Source organism: Meleagris gallopavo, chromosome 22 (assembly GCF_905368555.1).
Source record: "Meleagris gallopavo chromosome 22, MGAL_WU_HG_1.1, whole genome shotgun sequence".
NCBI classification, from domain to species: Eukaryota; Metazoa; Chordata; class Aves; order Galliformes; family Phasianidae; genus Meleagris; species Meleagris gallopavo.
Genome location: NC_139425.1, coordinates 4,975,547 through 4,989,532, shown reverse-complemented (window position 1 = coordinate 4,989,532; position 13,986 = coordinate 4,975,547). Strand labels below are relative to the sequence as shown.

At 43.7% G+C, this 13,986-nt stretch overlaps 1 protein-coding gene across 3 annotated transcripts in view; it reads right to left on the bottom strand.

Annotated features, from left to right (window-relative positions):
- The window catches only part of TOP1 (DNA topoisomerase I), a 62,439-nt gene that overhangs the window by 24,134 nt on the left and 24,319 nt on the right, over positions 1 to 13,986 (bottom strand). For 2 of the 3 annotated variants that reach the window (XR_014887787.1, XM_085241832.1), the window contains exons 3-5: positions 10,786 to 10,888; positions 1,210 to 1,336; positions 561 to 619 (exon numbers count right to left, since the gene is read on the bottom strand). Coding sequence is in view for 2 of the 3 variants with exons in the window: in XM_085241832.1 (XP_085097958.1) it covers positions 561 to 619; positions 1,210 to 1,336; positions 10,786 to 10,888 (289 nt within the window). In the remaining variant the exon portion in view is untranslated. Of the gene's footprint in view, positions 1 to 560; positions 620 to 1,209; positions 1,337 to 10,008; positions 10,152 to 10,785; positions 10,889 to 13,986 lie in introns of those variants that run through there. The other variant, XM_010722322.4, reaches the window with a different exon arrangement.

Genomic DNA, 13,986 nt, shown 5'->3' with positions numbered 1-13,986 from the left:
GATTTTAAAAGTAAAGACTATTAAGTAGTGAGCAGCACATTACTTAAGTTCATTTAGTTCACATATGCTTAAGTTCATTTCTAATTAGTGGCAGGAATTTAGTAGGATGTCCAGACTTGGAAGGTGCTTCTCATTTTACATAACCATCCCTCTTACCCAGAAAGGCTTTAGCCTCTAGTTGCTTACAGAAAGACCTTCACACAGCCATCTCCAAAAGACAGCTTGCAGGGTTCAGGTATCAGTTTTACAATTATAACAGAGGTTCTTTCAACTCCAGCTAATATTTGTTTCCATCGTTTAATCCGTTCTCAGCAGAATTTAACTACTTGATACTTGGATACACCCAGCACATGCAGGCAGCTACCAGGTGTTCAACAGCTCCATCACAAGTCAACGAATGGATCAATGACCAATTTCTTTAACTGAGATGTAGATATATCATCTGAAGAGGTCAAAAGCATTCTTTTTTTTTTTCCCAAGATCAAGTGAAAAGAATCAAAATTCTGAGCAATAAAAAGTCAAAATGCTACTTTTTGCAGATCATAGGCCTTATTACTTACCTGGAGAAACCATTTTCCTTTTCCTTCTTTATTTTTATATCACCAGAAGATAATTTAATCTGAAAAACATGAAAAGTAGGAGCTGATCAGTACTGCCCAGAGCGACTTGTTTTTCCAACACAAGCAGAGCATTTAACTTACTGAGGGAACCAAAGGGCACTGTGACTAGCACCTTTATCACCTGCAGACCTGAGAGAGCTACATGACACACCAAGAATGGCAACAATTTTTGCTGAGCGGCAGTCAAAAGTCAGTATTTGCTGGCCCTCGGCTTTTTACTGAAGGAACTGAAGTGTGCAATTCATGCAGCGTTCACTACTCATCTCTGTTTGTCCTCACACAGCAACGCAATTAACAGATTTTCTTCCTCTTGTCTCTGAATCCTAAGCTTATCAAAATACTAACGTGGAAAAACGTAAAATGGACACGGCTCCACTGTGAAACTGTCTTCACTCACAATATCTGCAGATACTGTAATCTCTCATCTACCACCCACAAAGCACACCTCCAGTCCTCAGGGCTGGGATGCATCTGCCAGGTCCACAAAACTTGGAAGCGTAAGCAACGTGTACCCACTGACTTTTTCTTCTTTACCATTCAGTGTGTAAAACAGGCTCATCCTCTTGTCTCCCCTGCAGGAGACACCTACCTTTTCTTCCTTTCTCTTCTCCTTGTCTTTGTCTTTGTGTTTGTCTTTGTGTTTCTCTGAGCTGCCATCTTTGTGTTTGGTTTTCTCCTTGTCTTTATGTTTCTTTTCCGAGGAGTCTTTGTGCTCGCTGCAAGACAAGAGCACGTTTGGGGATGCCTGAGAAGAACTGAGCAATACAGTTAAATCCCAACGGTAAGAACAGAGCCACAAGTTCCAATCATTACCAACCCCAAAACAAAGGCGATCACCGTAGCAGGAAGATCCAGCAGCCTCCCATTACACCTCATCCATCTTCCTCAAGAAGAGGATCAGGAAGGGAATAAACCACAAAACCACAAGCAGTTCACATCAGGAAACCCTGTCAGCCTGTGCTGCCAACAAGATCCTCAGTCACTACGCTTTAAGTTCAGTGCTTTAGGTTCAACTCCCACTGCTTCTGCTTTTCTTTACACCCACATAAAAGGTCAATGAAATAGATCTGTCTATCTCATCAATGCCCATATGAGCTTTCGTTCAGGCACAAGTTTATCTTTTTAACAGCTCTCATCTCTGAAAGTAAGAGAAAGATCCGATCCTGATCTTTACTATTCCCAAACAGATGGGAAAGTAGTGCAGACAGGATATGTGATGTCCTTGTGTTTACACAACGCTAAACAGAAAAGGCTGTGAGGACTGCCTGAGCCCACCCTGGGCTGAAGCAGGACAAAGGCACAGAGGAAATCAGCCTCTCTTCTGGTTGGGCAATGTAGGCACCAAGTGAGCCGCCTTGCTCACACTGCTGGTTCCCAGTCCTCCATCCTTGGCTCACCCCACCCCTGCTGCTCTCTGAGACACGGCGCTTCAGACAATGCAGTATAAAGCAAAGCTTTACTAGAAACAGGCAGCTTCCTTATTTTGGTTATTTCAGCACCAAAGTGCAAGCCCTAACCAATTTGGGAGAATGCAGCCCTGGAGAACAACAGCAAGTCCAGAATGTAGTGTCAGAGAAGAGCTTCTGAAGAAGACATGCTTCAAGTCTTGTTTCTATTAAAAAAACAAAACAAACTGCAAAAGACCTGGCTGTTTGTTGGCTACATGAAGTAAGCAGTACATTAGCCAGCTCCTGTGAAGCTTGTGTGATTAAGAAGGCAACTAATCACAAATATTTCAGTCCACACCCAGCTGCAAAGTCCAGCGAGGTTCAGCACCCCAAGTAACACTAGCACAAATGGCCCAGGATCTACTAAGGGTCTAAATTATTCATGCCTAAGGCAGCACACAATGCAATAAATACACACTTGGCCTTCCAAACCAAAGCAGCTGAAGTAAGAAAATTTATCTCTAAAGGAGCTCAGAACACTCATATGCTGCGTTGCATCAAGAGATCAGTAGGAAGAGAAACCGGTTTCATTTTTAACTCTCTAGCAACTTCTCTCCATATTACACATAAAACTGTATGGAATTATACAAACATGAAAGGGCAGTGGCACTCTAGAAATTCCTGCAGACAGACACACAGCACATGTTGGCTGTGAGTGAAGATTCAACAACTGCAGACTATTCTTACCCAGCAGATCGTGTTATGCACGCTGCGTGATCAAGACATGCGAGTACATACAGAACATCCTGACACTGGATCCCAGACACCCAGGAGATGCCCCTGCTGCTCTTGCTCAGATCTCACATCCCATTTGCTCTATCCTGTTCATCACTATCTCTGAGGCTCAAGATACCCATTTCATTTTCCTTTGCATCAACTAGATTCAGTGAGCATCTGAAAGCACAAAACCCCAAGTGTGTGTTTAATCATTTTTAGACTCAGAGAAATCTGAAAATTCTGACTTGCTACCTTGTTCTGTTATCTGTATGTAAGATAAACACCTCACCTGCCAAAGATTGAAGTTTTTCCATTACGGTGTATCATCATATACGTACAAAAACCCACAACAACCCAAAGAACAAACACACACAGCTGAGATCCATTTTATTCTCCGCAAGTCTGCTTGTGTCTGTTTTCCTACCCTTTTCTTGTTCTTATTTGGTATTTAAATTCTACCTGCAATAACGTGTTTTACTGAGACAACAATTTGCATCTCCAAAGCATGGCATACCCTGCCATCAGTGGAGTGGGCTCTCTAAGGTAGAGTTCATCATGGTGCCTGCTGCTCGGGAGTTCAGAACAGCAAGAAAAGAAGAAAAGGCTTTAGTTTTTACAACCACACTCCTTCTTACTGCTAGCTTTCAGTGTGATGAGTAGAGCATTGTGAGGGACACAAAATGTTATTGAAACAGATCGTTATTTGTTAATCTACATCTGCAAAGCTAAATCTGAAAAAGGCAGAAAACCCAATTGGAGAAGTGGCAAGAGTTTTTGTATGTGCTGAATGCTTACACACATGCTAGAAGGCAAAAATTGCTAAAAACTTATTCTTGCTTATGTAGAAACCCAGATGATATCCCTTATTGAAGAGGAATTGAAAGGGTCATCACTAAAAAGCAGCGTGTAATCTGCAACTAACATTGGCCAGCACTGGGGTCAGAATCAACAAGTTTGGATTCCTGAGTCGGCCTTATTTTCATTAAAAAAAATAAAAAATAAAAAAATCACAAGATCATCCTTCCTCTTCCCTTGGCAGCAAGCTGTAGCATTTCTCACCGAAGCACCATGGGCTCAGATAACCCAAGATAAGTCAGTCTCTCGTTTCACTCTGCAGCTCATTTTCAAAACAAGTGGTACTGGTGACTTGTCCCGAGGTCTTGACTTGTTGGTCCTGGTACACGATGAAGAAATTCCCCACATAAACATCTGATTTGGAAACGCTGATAACAAAGACCTCAACAGACAATCCTGAGAAAATGTACTTATTTTTCTCCAAAAGCAAAGCAAGCTTCTCACATATAAACTTCAGCCAGCAGCTGAGCAGCTGTGATGTTTCAGTTGGCTGAGACACCCAGGAGAGCGTCCGGGGCAACACGACTTACCCACCACACTACTCTGAAAAGAGAAGGCAACGGGATGCCATCATCCCTGACCTGAGGAAGAGGTTTCAGCCTTCCATCAGAAGCTATTTCCAGACATTCCCAATGCTATTATTAGGAGGCATTGGGAACAATTTAAAGATCAGAAGTCTGACTTCCTTACAGATTCAAAATTGGAGGAAAAATATGCTTTTCTTTAAGAAACGGAACAACAAAACAAAAAGGAGTCAAGACCACGTGCACCCAGGTATTTTTATCTCAAATCCACTTCTCAAAGCACTGTGGATCCTTCGTTGTTGTTGCTACACATATCCCTCTGCTGAGAATCCAGCCCGGCGTCACTGAAGTAGGACAGCAAAGCCCCTGCTAGATGGAGGAAAACCTCGCTGCAAGTCGGCTTGACTAGAGAACACGAGAACAGAATCCTAACAAAGCTGCCCCCAACCTGCTTTGGAAACATCCAGGCCCACTGACAAAACGAGAGCTTCCTTTGCACCCAGACCTTTACAGCTGAACCACAGCACTCCAAGACTCACATCTCTGATGGTGCTTAACGCTGACAACCATTTATTTGTTGTTATTATAAGATACAGCTGAGTAGGATATCATACCAATACAGGCAGAACCAGAGACTGCATCATCCATAGCAACCTCCTGGTGCTGGCTCAGTTCAAACAAAGGCCAGATAAGCAGTAACACTTCTCCTAGGGCCCTGCAGCCCTCTTGCAAGCTTACTGCATATCACTGAGTGTTTTAGTGTGAACAAGGGCATTTGAAGGCTTTGGAGGGCTCAGGCTGAAGCACAGAGGCAACCAATGCAACAGAAGCAATCGTTTCCCCTGGAAGCGTAGCTGTATTTCCCAGCGAGGGGGCCTGCAGGAGGGGGAAGGGGGGAGATCAGGCACCTGGCAGCAGCTGCTCAGGCTCCTCTGACACTGGAAAGTAACAAGTGGAAAGAGCTGCAGATGTGCAGATCACAGCTTCCTTCTTCAAACTGCAACAGCCTTGCCATAATTTAACACCGCATTCTTCAGGTGCCATTTATGCGTGTTAATAATCCCTTCCCAGGCCCTTTCCATTCCAGCTTCAGAATCACAAGCTGGGAAGGACGCTTTATCTAAAGTGTCTCTTATTTCCCCTCTCTCATTTTCTCAGCTGTAATTAGCTTGTGCCTGGGAATCTGCTATGAGCGAGCATCAGAGCCGGCTGCAAGCTGAGCTCTGCTCGCCTATCGCTAACTGCTACAACACAACTGAAGCATAAAATAAAAAGGAAGCTGTGATTTTAGCTCAATCTAAAAACACAATAGGGACAAAGCGTAGGTTACGCAGCCCATGTCTCCTTTGACGTAGTGCAGCACTAATGGAAAAATGTGGTCATCCACAAATGTACCGAGGAAGGGCTGACTGTGCAGGGAGCGTTTCGGAGCCAGGAGGCACCCCACTGAAGGACAAGGTTTCAGCTGGCTTGCAGAATTTCACACTTGCTGTTAGCGGGTTATCAGACAGTATTACAGGGTATGAACACGTGAGCCCCAGTGATTCTGCTGGGATTTCAGCAATATAATTAAAAAAAAAAAACAAACAAAAAAAAAACCAACACCCTGAAACTGCTCTTCCCGGAGTTAAACAGGGTCTTTCCTCCAGAGCTCGCAGATAACAGATCAAGCCTTCAGCGAGAAGAACAAGATAAAAAGCTGGGTTAACCACTAGCTGATAACACTAGGAAACAGAATGCTACGAGCACACTGAAGCACGTACTTTCATTTCAATGCTTGCACCGGAATCAGACAGACCATCAAACAAAGCAAAAATACTGAGTACTGGGAGGCACCACGTTAGAAAATTGATCAAGGTCAACTGTGTGCTTCGACATTGAAGAAAAACAGACACCCCCCACAGGAGGCAGAGGGCTGAAATCCCCTCTAAAATGGCTTTTTTCCCACCTTTAGGTCAGATATCTCTGCCTCTCCATGTCCCAAATGCACACGGTTCTTAGCAGATAGGGATCGTGCAATAAATCAGTCAGGAGGTGCAAGATGTCAGAATGAAATTTATCATCACTCTCCACTAGCAAGCATTTGGAATCTGTTTTTCCTAGCAAAACCATAAAACGCAGAGATGCCAGTGAAGATCAGGTCTATAAATCCCTTCTGTTCCGTGCTTCTGTTCATCTCAAGCTGCGATCACAAGAGATTTAGTAAGCAGAGGAAATATGCAATCTGACGGGGGGGTGTTTTCCTGCAGCGGAGATGCCATCACAGTGACAAGAGGGATCAGTGCTGCAGGAGCAGCCACTGCACTCCCATTCACTGTCACAGCCATTCCTGCACCGTGCAGCCCACTGGCAGCCCACACTGTGCACAAAGCCCAAGACATCGAGCAGAAAGACACTCGTTACTGCCAGTGTTTCTAACCCAACCTCTAACAAGCCCTGGTTCCAAAGGGCCCATTACTTCATTATTTTACAGCCTCCTTGTTTGAAAGGCTCGTCTCCCAGAGCTCAGAAACCTACTGTCACATCACATTTAGTTCGTTTTATTTCATTTTTTAACTGCTGACATTTGTATTTGATGGATGTGTATAAGATTTTCCTTTGGGGATCAGGAAATAAAGGGTTGAGAGAAAGAACGAAAAGAAAAGAATTTGATAGTGATATGGATTTACACTTTAATATGGATTTCTCTTAAACGGGCTTTGCATTTTCTTTCTTTGAGGGGTGACCAAGAAGAGCTGTGCCATATGAATGTTCTCTCCCCATTTACTACAGCTGCAAATGAGTAGTTAACACACAGAACTGTCATCTTGTGAGTGGGAGAGGAGGAAAGCAAGAAGCAAAATTAAGAAGTTCCACATACCAGTCCACACATTTCTGCCACATGAAATCAAGATTATCTATTTTAGATATTTCTGAGACTTTGTCTTGGCAGTTTAGGTCCTTCCTTCAAAGCCTGTATACAGGAAACAATCATTTTCCTGCATAGCAGTTTTTCTGCCTTCCTGATGCAAGCTTTATTTTAGAAGCCTGAAGTACAGGGCAGCAGATGAAATTGTCAAATTATGACAGACGGATAAAAAATGCTCTGCTCCAGGCACACCCAGGCCATGCTCCAGGTTAGTACAACATGCAATGCAATGCTGTGCTCCTCAGAATGCAGTGAGGGGACTCTTCACACTGTGTAACGTAGCAGAGGTACCAACCTAGGTTTCTCCTGAAAAATGGCTTGGATTTCTGCTAAATCTCTTTGAGAACTGAAAGGCATACGGAATGCTTGTATAACAAAGCAGCTTTTTTTTTTTTCTTTTTGATGTACTGAATGGATTTTCTGAAGATTTATGTGCAGTTCTATTTATTTAAAACTTTTCGGAATGATTCATTTTCAGTTTTAGCATCAGGCTCTTATCAAATGCTGTAAAAAATCTCCATGCAGGTAAAAGTCATTGGAAAGCTCCATATTACTGGGAAATTTCTCATTTTTAATTAAGTAATGGTTATTTTTTAACCGCTATTTCATTGCCAAAGGAGGAACTTCACTATGAAGAGGCAACTTTATTCTCTAGGGTTCTGCAAAGAAAACAGCTATTAGGATCCTCACCAGCAGGGCAGGGCCTCAGAGCCAAACAACCACTGTGTGCTCACCTGCTCTGCTTCTGTGCTATTCCCCCACAAAGAAATTACCCCCACTCCAGCTGCTGGTGAAATTAAAAGCGATTAAAACAGCAAAGTGATTGAGAATCCACTTAAGGTGCCCAGTGCAACCTGTTTGCTTAGCAGTAAGAGAGTCACGGACGCTTGGCAGTCACTCAAACGATTCCCAACCATTTCACACCAGTTGCATAGTCAGGATACTTTCCTAAAACCCAGACTTCTCATTGCATCTCAGTTGTGTCCAGGCAAGTGGTTTGGTACAGTGACTGTAATGACAGCCCCATAACTGCAGTTCATAGCACAAGCAAGCCTAGGAGGACTTTCAGGATGGTCGTCACTGCTTTTTGCCCTCTTCCAGATTCATATTCTGTTTAGCCACAGAAGTTTTAGCAGGTTGAAACTCCCCATTTTCAGCAAAGGCAGGAATTCTGTTCCCACACCCATCCACATTCAGCACACCTCAGTCCTTCCCCACTGTGCCCAGTCACTCAGCAGTGTGCCATGCAATCCCTGGGGTCTCATCCTGCACATGAAGACCCAGCAGCTGTCAGGCCATGGGAATGCACTGCATTCAGAACCTTCCCACCACTCTGCTCCATGCAATTAATTCCCAGCTCACCACAAATCTCCCTCCACCTCCACCGGCGTGCAGTGAGCTGCTGGGCTACCTCCTTCACGAGACAACTGCTACCTAAATCTATCCCTTACAGGCACACCTTGGTGTTTATAGAATTAGATGAATGACAGCCAAATCAAAAGATTTGGGGAAGAAGTGCTTACATTTCAATTATGAGTCAGTTATTTCTGACAGGTTTGTTAGAAGTCAGCTGGGTTTACACAGCAAGCAGCCACATACCTTGTGCATGACTGAACACGAATGGGGCAGTGCAGACTGTAGAGGACTCCTGAAGGAGGGATCCAAAGCGAGCACTGCACACATGGCTGTGTACATTATCTTCCCTGAATGACATCTTCAGGGCTGCGTGTCTCATGACTGAACAGTATGATACATTCACCTTTGAGGTGTCAGTTTAAAAGGCAGAAAATACGATAGTAAAATGCTACAGAAAATATCTGGAAGCACAGGGAGCTATCCTACCACGTGGAGGGGGCTGAGGAGCAGAGAGATGTCATATCCTCCCCCCAGAACATGCCTTGAAGCACAACTCTGCACATCAGTGCAGAACAAATCAATACTTAATAGACAAATGAAAATATCTGAAAGCTTTATGTAAGTGCCTACAAAAGGGCTCCCTTTCTTACAGGGATTTCAAGGCAACACTGTAGGGAGGAAGGAATTACTTCAAGATAAAGAACGTTTACATATCTCATGGCAAAGCTACAACTTACACAAAAGATTAGCCTTTTCACTGCTTTGATACTTATTTGCACAATTAGTACTGGGCAGCTTTGAGTTACAAATCATACGCACTTGGTAAAAAATATTTCTTCTAGTTAAAAATATCTTTCTACCTCCCACACAAATAAAGCCAAATCATTAATGAGTTCTGGAAATTTAAAGACTATGCTTACACTACTCCTTACAAAAGAATGTATTTTGCTAGGATTGGAAGAGAATGGTTTCCAAGTAAAGCAATCAACTCTTGGAACAGCGAGGCAAAGTCAGTACTGGGTGCATGCTTGAAAAATCAGAAAAATGAGAAATAAGGCAATATAGATACGTCAGCAGAGAAAAGTGCAAACAACACATCCAAAACATGCAGTCTTTGCCATGAAAGTCAGTAAATGCTGAGAATTATTTGCCTAGATTTTTTTTCTGTCAACTATTTATTTTCAAAAAGAAAAAAAAAAAAAAAGAAACGAAAAGAAAAAGAAGAAACGTCTTTTGGACAGTAAGGTTGTGTTATTTTTCTAAAAGGTCACAGAAAACAAAGCACGACCCCAATGTAAAAACCCACTGCTGAGTAAGGACTCATTTTTCCCACCCTTCTTAACAGAAATTGTTAATCCAGTCTTCTATTTTAGTTTGTGTTATCACAGTTGCACAGCCACTAGCTAATAACATCTGCCTGGCCCTTACACAAACACTGCCTGCCCGTTACCAAGAGTCACAACAGAAACTTACCCTCCTGTGACTGACCTGCAAATAGGCAACGCACATTTTGTGGCACTTGTATGTCAGGAGATGCAAGCAGGAAAGCTTTGCTGAGTAACGCTGTGTGTGACACTCACCCTATGCTGCATCCCCTGGTTCTTGCCATTCAGCTCCTACACGTGGTCACCGACTGGCCCTCAGCACCCACCCCCAGAGCCCCAGCACCATGACAAATGTTGATGCTCAGTGTGGGTGGAATCGCTGCTGGCTTCCACGCAACAGGTTCCCCAGGCAGTGGGGGTGGAGTTACCATTCAGAGCAGACAAATCAGCAGGCAATCCTTGCACACCTACCATCTAACCCAGCTGGGATGAGCTTGGGATGCCTGACAAACACGCAGGCTGCCCCACAACTCCGCCTCGTAGCGCTGACATCTTCAGCCACTGTGGGACAAGGCCGAGGGCGATGTCATCACTCTGGGGACCATCTTTCCAGCTACCACTAGTTATTAGGAAGCTGAGTAGTCACATCAGATTCCACAAGCTAAAACAATGGGGTTTATTTAAACCAACACTCACGAGCTCCAAATTTCTGACAAACAATTGGAAACGCACAAAGGATTACAAGCAATATTCATCAATCTTCATGAAGATGGGGTTAAACTAGCTTTCAACACCTTCAGTCACACTAAGCTTTCAATACAGTAATCTTTCATACAGAAGTACTGGCTAAAATCTGCAAGATGCCCAAACAAACCCGTACGGAAACACATGCAATCACATGTCAGGCTTTAATCACCTACACTCATAAACCACATTCAAAATGTAGCAATTCCATCCTCGTCACAACAATTCTAAGGCTGCATAAACAAACTGTGTTTTAGCCTCAGAGGACTTAGTCACTTTTTTCCTCACCTATTACTGTGCTTGGACTTTTCCCGGTCTTTTTCCTTGTCCTTCTTGTGCTCTTTGTGCCGGTGTTCTCGGTCTTTGTGTTTATCTTTGTGTTTGTGAGAATCTGCAAGCAGAGAGGCAAAAAAAAAAAAAAAAAAAATTAAGGAAAGAAGGTGGGGAAAAAACCCTGCGCCTCCTTCATGAACCTCTGCATTTTCCCCCACCCCGATCCACTGTTTTGTCAGATTCCAGATTTCTAACAAAAATCTTGGTTTTCAGAGGTCCTAAATGGATTCATTGTTCCTGCAGGACAAGTTAATTTATCTTGGCAACAGTTGCATTTATACAGTCTTTAGTTCAATGATCTTTAAATGCTTTATGGACCCCGAGGAAAAGCAACCCGGTTTGTTACATCATTAAGTATGGGAGGTGGGAATCCTAGCTTGTATGATTGTCAGTATTTCACATCAGATATAATTAACGGATGCAGAAACAGAGCATGAAGCTGAAATGTAGGCTTACTGGTACCAAAATGATACTCCCATAAGTACCTAGCCGGATAAAGAACCCTCCCATTGAAACCCCAGCCCTCCCCCTTAAAATCTTATTTTTAGACCCATGTGGCATGACAGACGCACAGCATGGGAGAGGGGGAGCGATGAGGGAAGAGGAAAAGATGGGAGAAAGAACAACAGAGCAGGAATGCTCTCTCTGTGCTCCCCTCCTGCAGGACACTTACTTCCCTCCAGCAACAGACCCAAGACAGACCAATGCAAGAGCTGCAATGAGTAGGTGCTGCCAGAATCCCCTATGCAGGTAAACACTTTTCAGGTCCATAAATGTTCTTTATAAGCAAATCAGGAAGGAGCTGAGGCTGATCGAACACTTCAAACCCCCCCAATAGGCACAATGGCTTCCAGTCAAAGTCACTCCTATGACGTTGGACAGAGTGTTTGCAGGCCACAGGATTCTCCTCATTTCGTTCTATTTTTCATACGCACTTCTCAACACAACTAAAATTAAACAGCTCTTTGGGATATCTAAAAAGCTGCACTGATTTTGGCAACTGCCTTCAGATAACAGTGCCAGCATTTCCACCGCAGATCTTGGATGTAAGGATTAAAGATTAATTAACGTAAAGGTGTTAACATGCTCCTAAAAAGGCTGCCCTCCTCATACGAAGAGTAGGAAGCTGCAAGACAAAGGCTTTGCAAATTCCACGGTCACACAGGAACAGCCTCATCCTCCTGCCTTCCAGTCTTTTGCCACAAATCCATTTTTTTTTTCCTCCTTGACCAACATCAGCTCTTATAACCTCAGTATATTCAGCAGGTTTTAGTGCAGACATTCCCTTGTTCACGTTGCCACACGACATAACCAGCTGTTCCCCCCAACTTCAGGTATTGCTGTCAGACAGCCACAGTCACACAGCACAAACCAGGACACCAATGCTGATGGTGAAGCTTCCAGCTTCTGCAACTTCCCTTGATCCTCCTGAACTTGGCAACACTTTTTAATGCTTTAGTTTATACGCTACATACATTTGAAGCTCAAGGTTGAGTTTTCTGTATTTTGATATACAAAATCTGTAGAACATATGGCGTTACAACATAATCTACCCAAGAGTTTTCAAGTACCCAAACAGGGAAATCTCTTTCACAGCAGGCTGGAGCTTTGCAGCCATCTCCAACAAACCACAGGACTGGACACCCACTCTGAGCTGTCAGGAAGCAATTCCTTGGTAGTCTCCTTCCCACCAGGACAACACACATTTTGCTGGCACAAGTGTTTTTGCAGCGTATTTCACACTTTGGATTCTGCAGTTCAGCAGTAGCTGGGAGCTCAGGCTGTTTGCCTGGGTTTTATTCCACAGAGACTGTACTCACCAGTTCCTAAAGCACTGGCTGAAGCAAACAGCCATCTATTGATGCTTGATGAATAGGTAAATTGCTTGAAAAAACCATCATGATGCTATATAAAGACATATGCATTTTTTAACACGCTCACTTCTTAAGGAAGCACACACCAACAGTCTTTTTTTTTTTCCTACCAACCAACTGATGGAAAATATGTGCAACTGTTCAGTGTTATTTGCTTTAGAGATTATTGGTTTTTTTTTTTTTTTTGCAAAGCACTGCAGAATGGAAGTCTTCAACCTTCATCTCCAGACGCCCTTCCAGTTGACTGATGTTTTCCAGCTGAAGTTTGTATTTGCTATCAAAAAGTAGTGCTAGGCCATAACCCGGAAACACCGGAGTCCAACATCTCAGCCCCCTGCTCTGCTCACAACAGCTCGTTATTTTCAGGCAACAGAAGCCTGGTGCAGCGGTGAAAGACCACAGCGGTTACACCAACGGTGCCTGGTGGCATTTCTTTGCCCAGCTTTCCACCACTCATTGCTGATACTCTGCAGAAAGGCCCTTGGTGGGGGTGCTGGGGATAAAGGACAGGAAGAGAGCCTGGAGAACAGGAGGGGGTGTGGAAAGCAGAAAGGAAAAGCTGGCAGGAGCGCTTTGGTCTGTACAGTCAGCACTGGGTACGGACTTGGCCTCTCAGCAGAGTGAAAACACTTCAAATTCCATGTAGTGCTTCCCAGACACATCTCCTAGGAATTAAATTACTCTGCAAGATTTGCTCGGTACTCAGACTCAGCAGTGTTGCCTTCTGATGTAATGCCATCAGGTAGGTTAAGACTGAACTTCAAAAGCTTTCATTAAATAATCTCGAGCTGACATATGAGCATCACCAGAAGGCATTAAAGCTCTCAAAACTTTTTTTTTTTTTTTTTTTTTTTTTTTTTTGAAGATTGAGCTGAACATAGCTCAGGAGATGGACTGCTAAAAAGGACAGCACTTTTTTTTTTTTTGGCATGTCTCGGGAGACCTTTTTTCAGGCTGTTGTTGTCTAGCAGACCAAATTGATGGTTATCTTGTGGCTGACAAAACGAGTTTGGCCATTTCCCCCCAGTCTGCACCACCTCCCAGACACCAGGACGACATCCTCTGCACTGTCACACAGACAACAGCAAAGTGAATTTGGAATGGAACTTTAAGACACCATAGGGAATCTCACACCAAACCTTATCGGCACGGGAACAAGGAACAAATAACTACTGCCCACAGCCTGTTTTCTCTGATCTACGTATTTACGGATCAATTCCTAGAAGGACCTCTCAGCCGCCGGTAACATCCCCAGCTTTCAGCTGACTCAGCTGCCTAGACC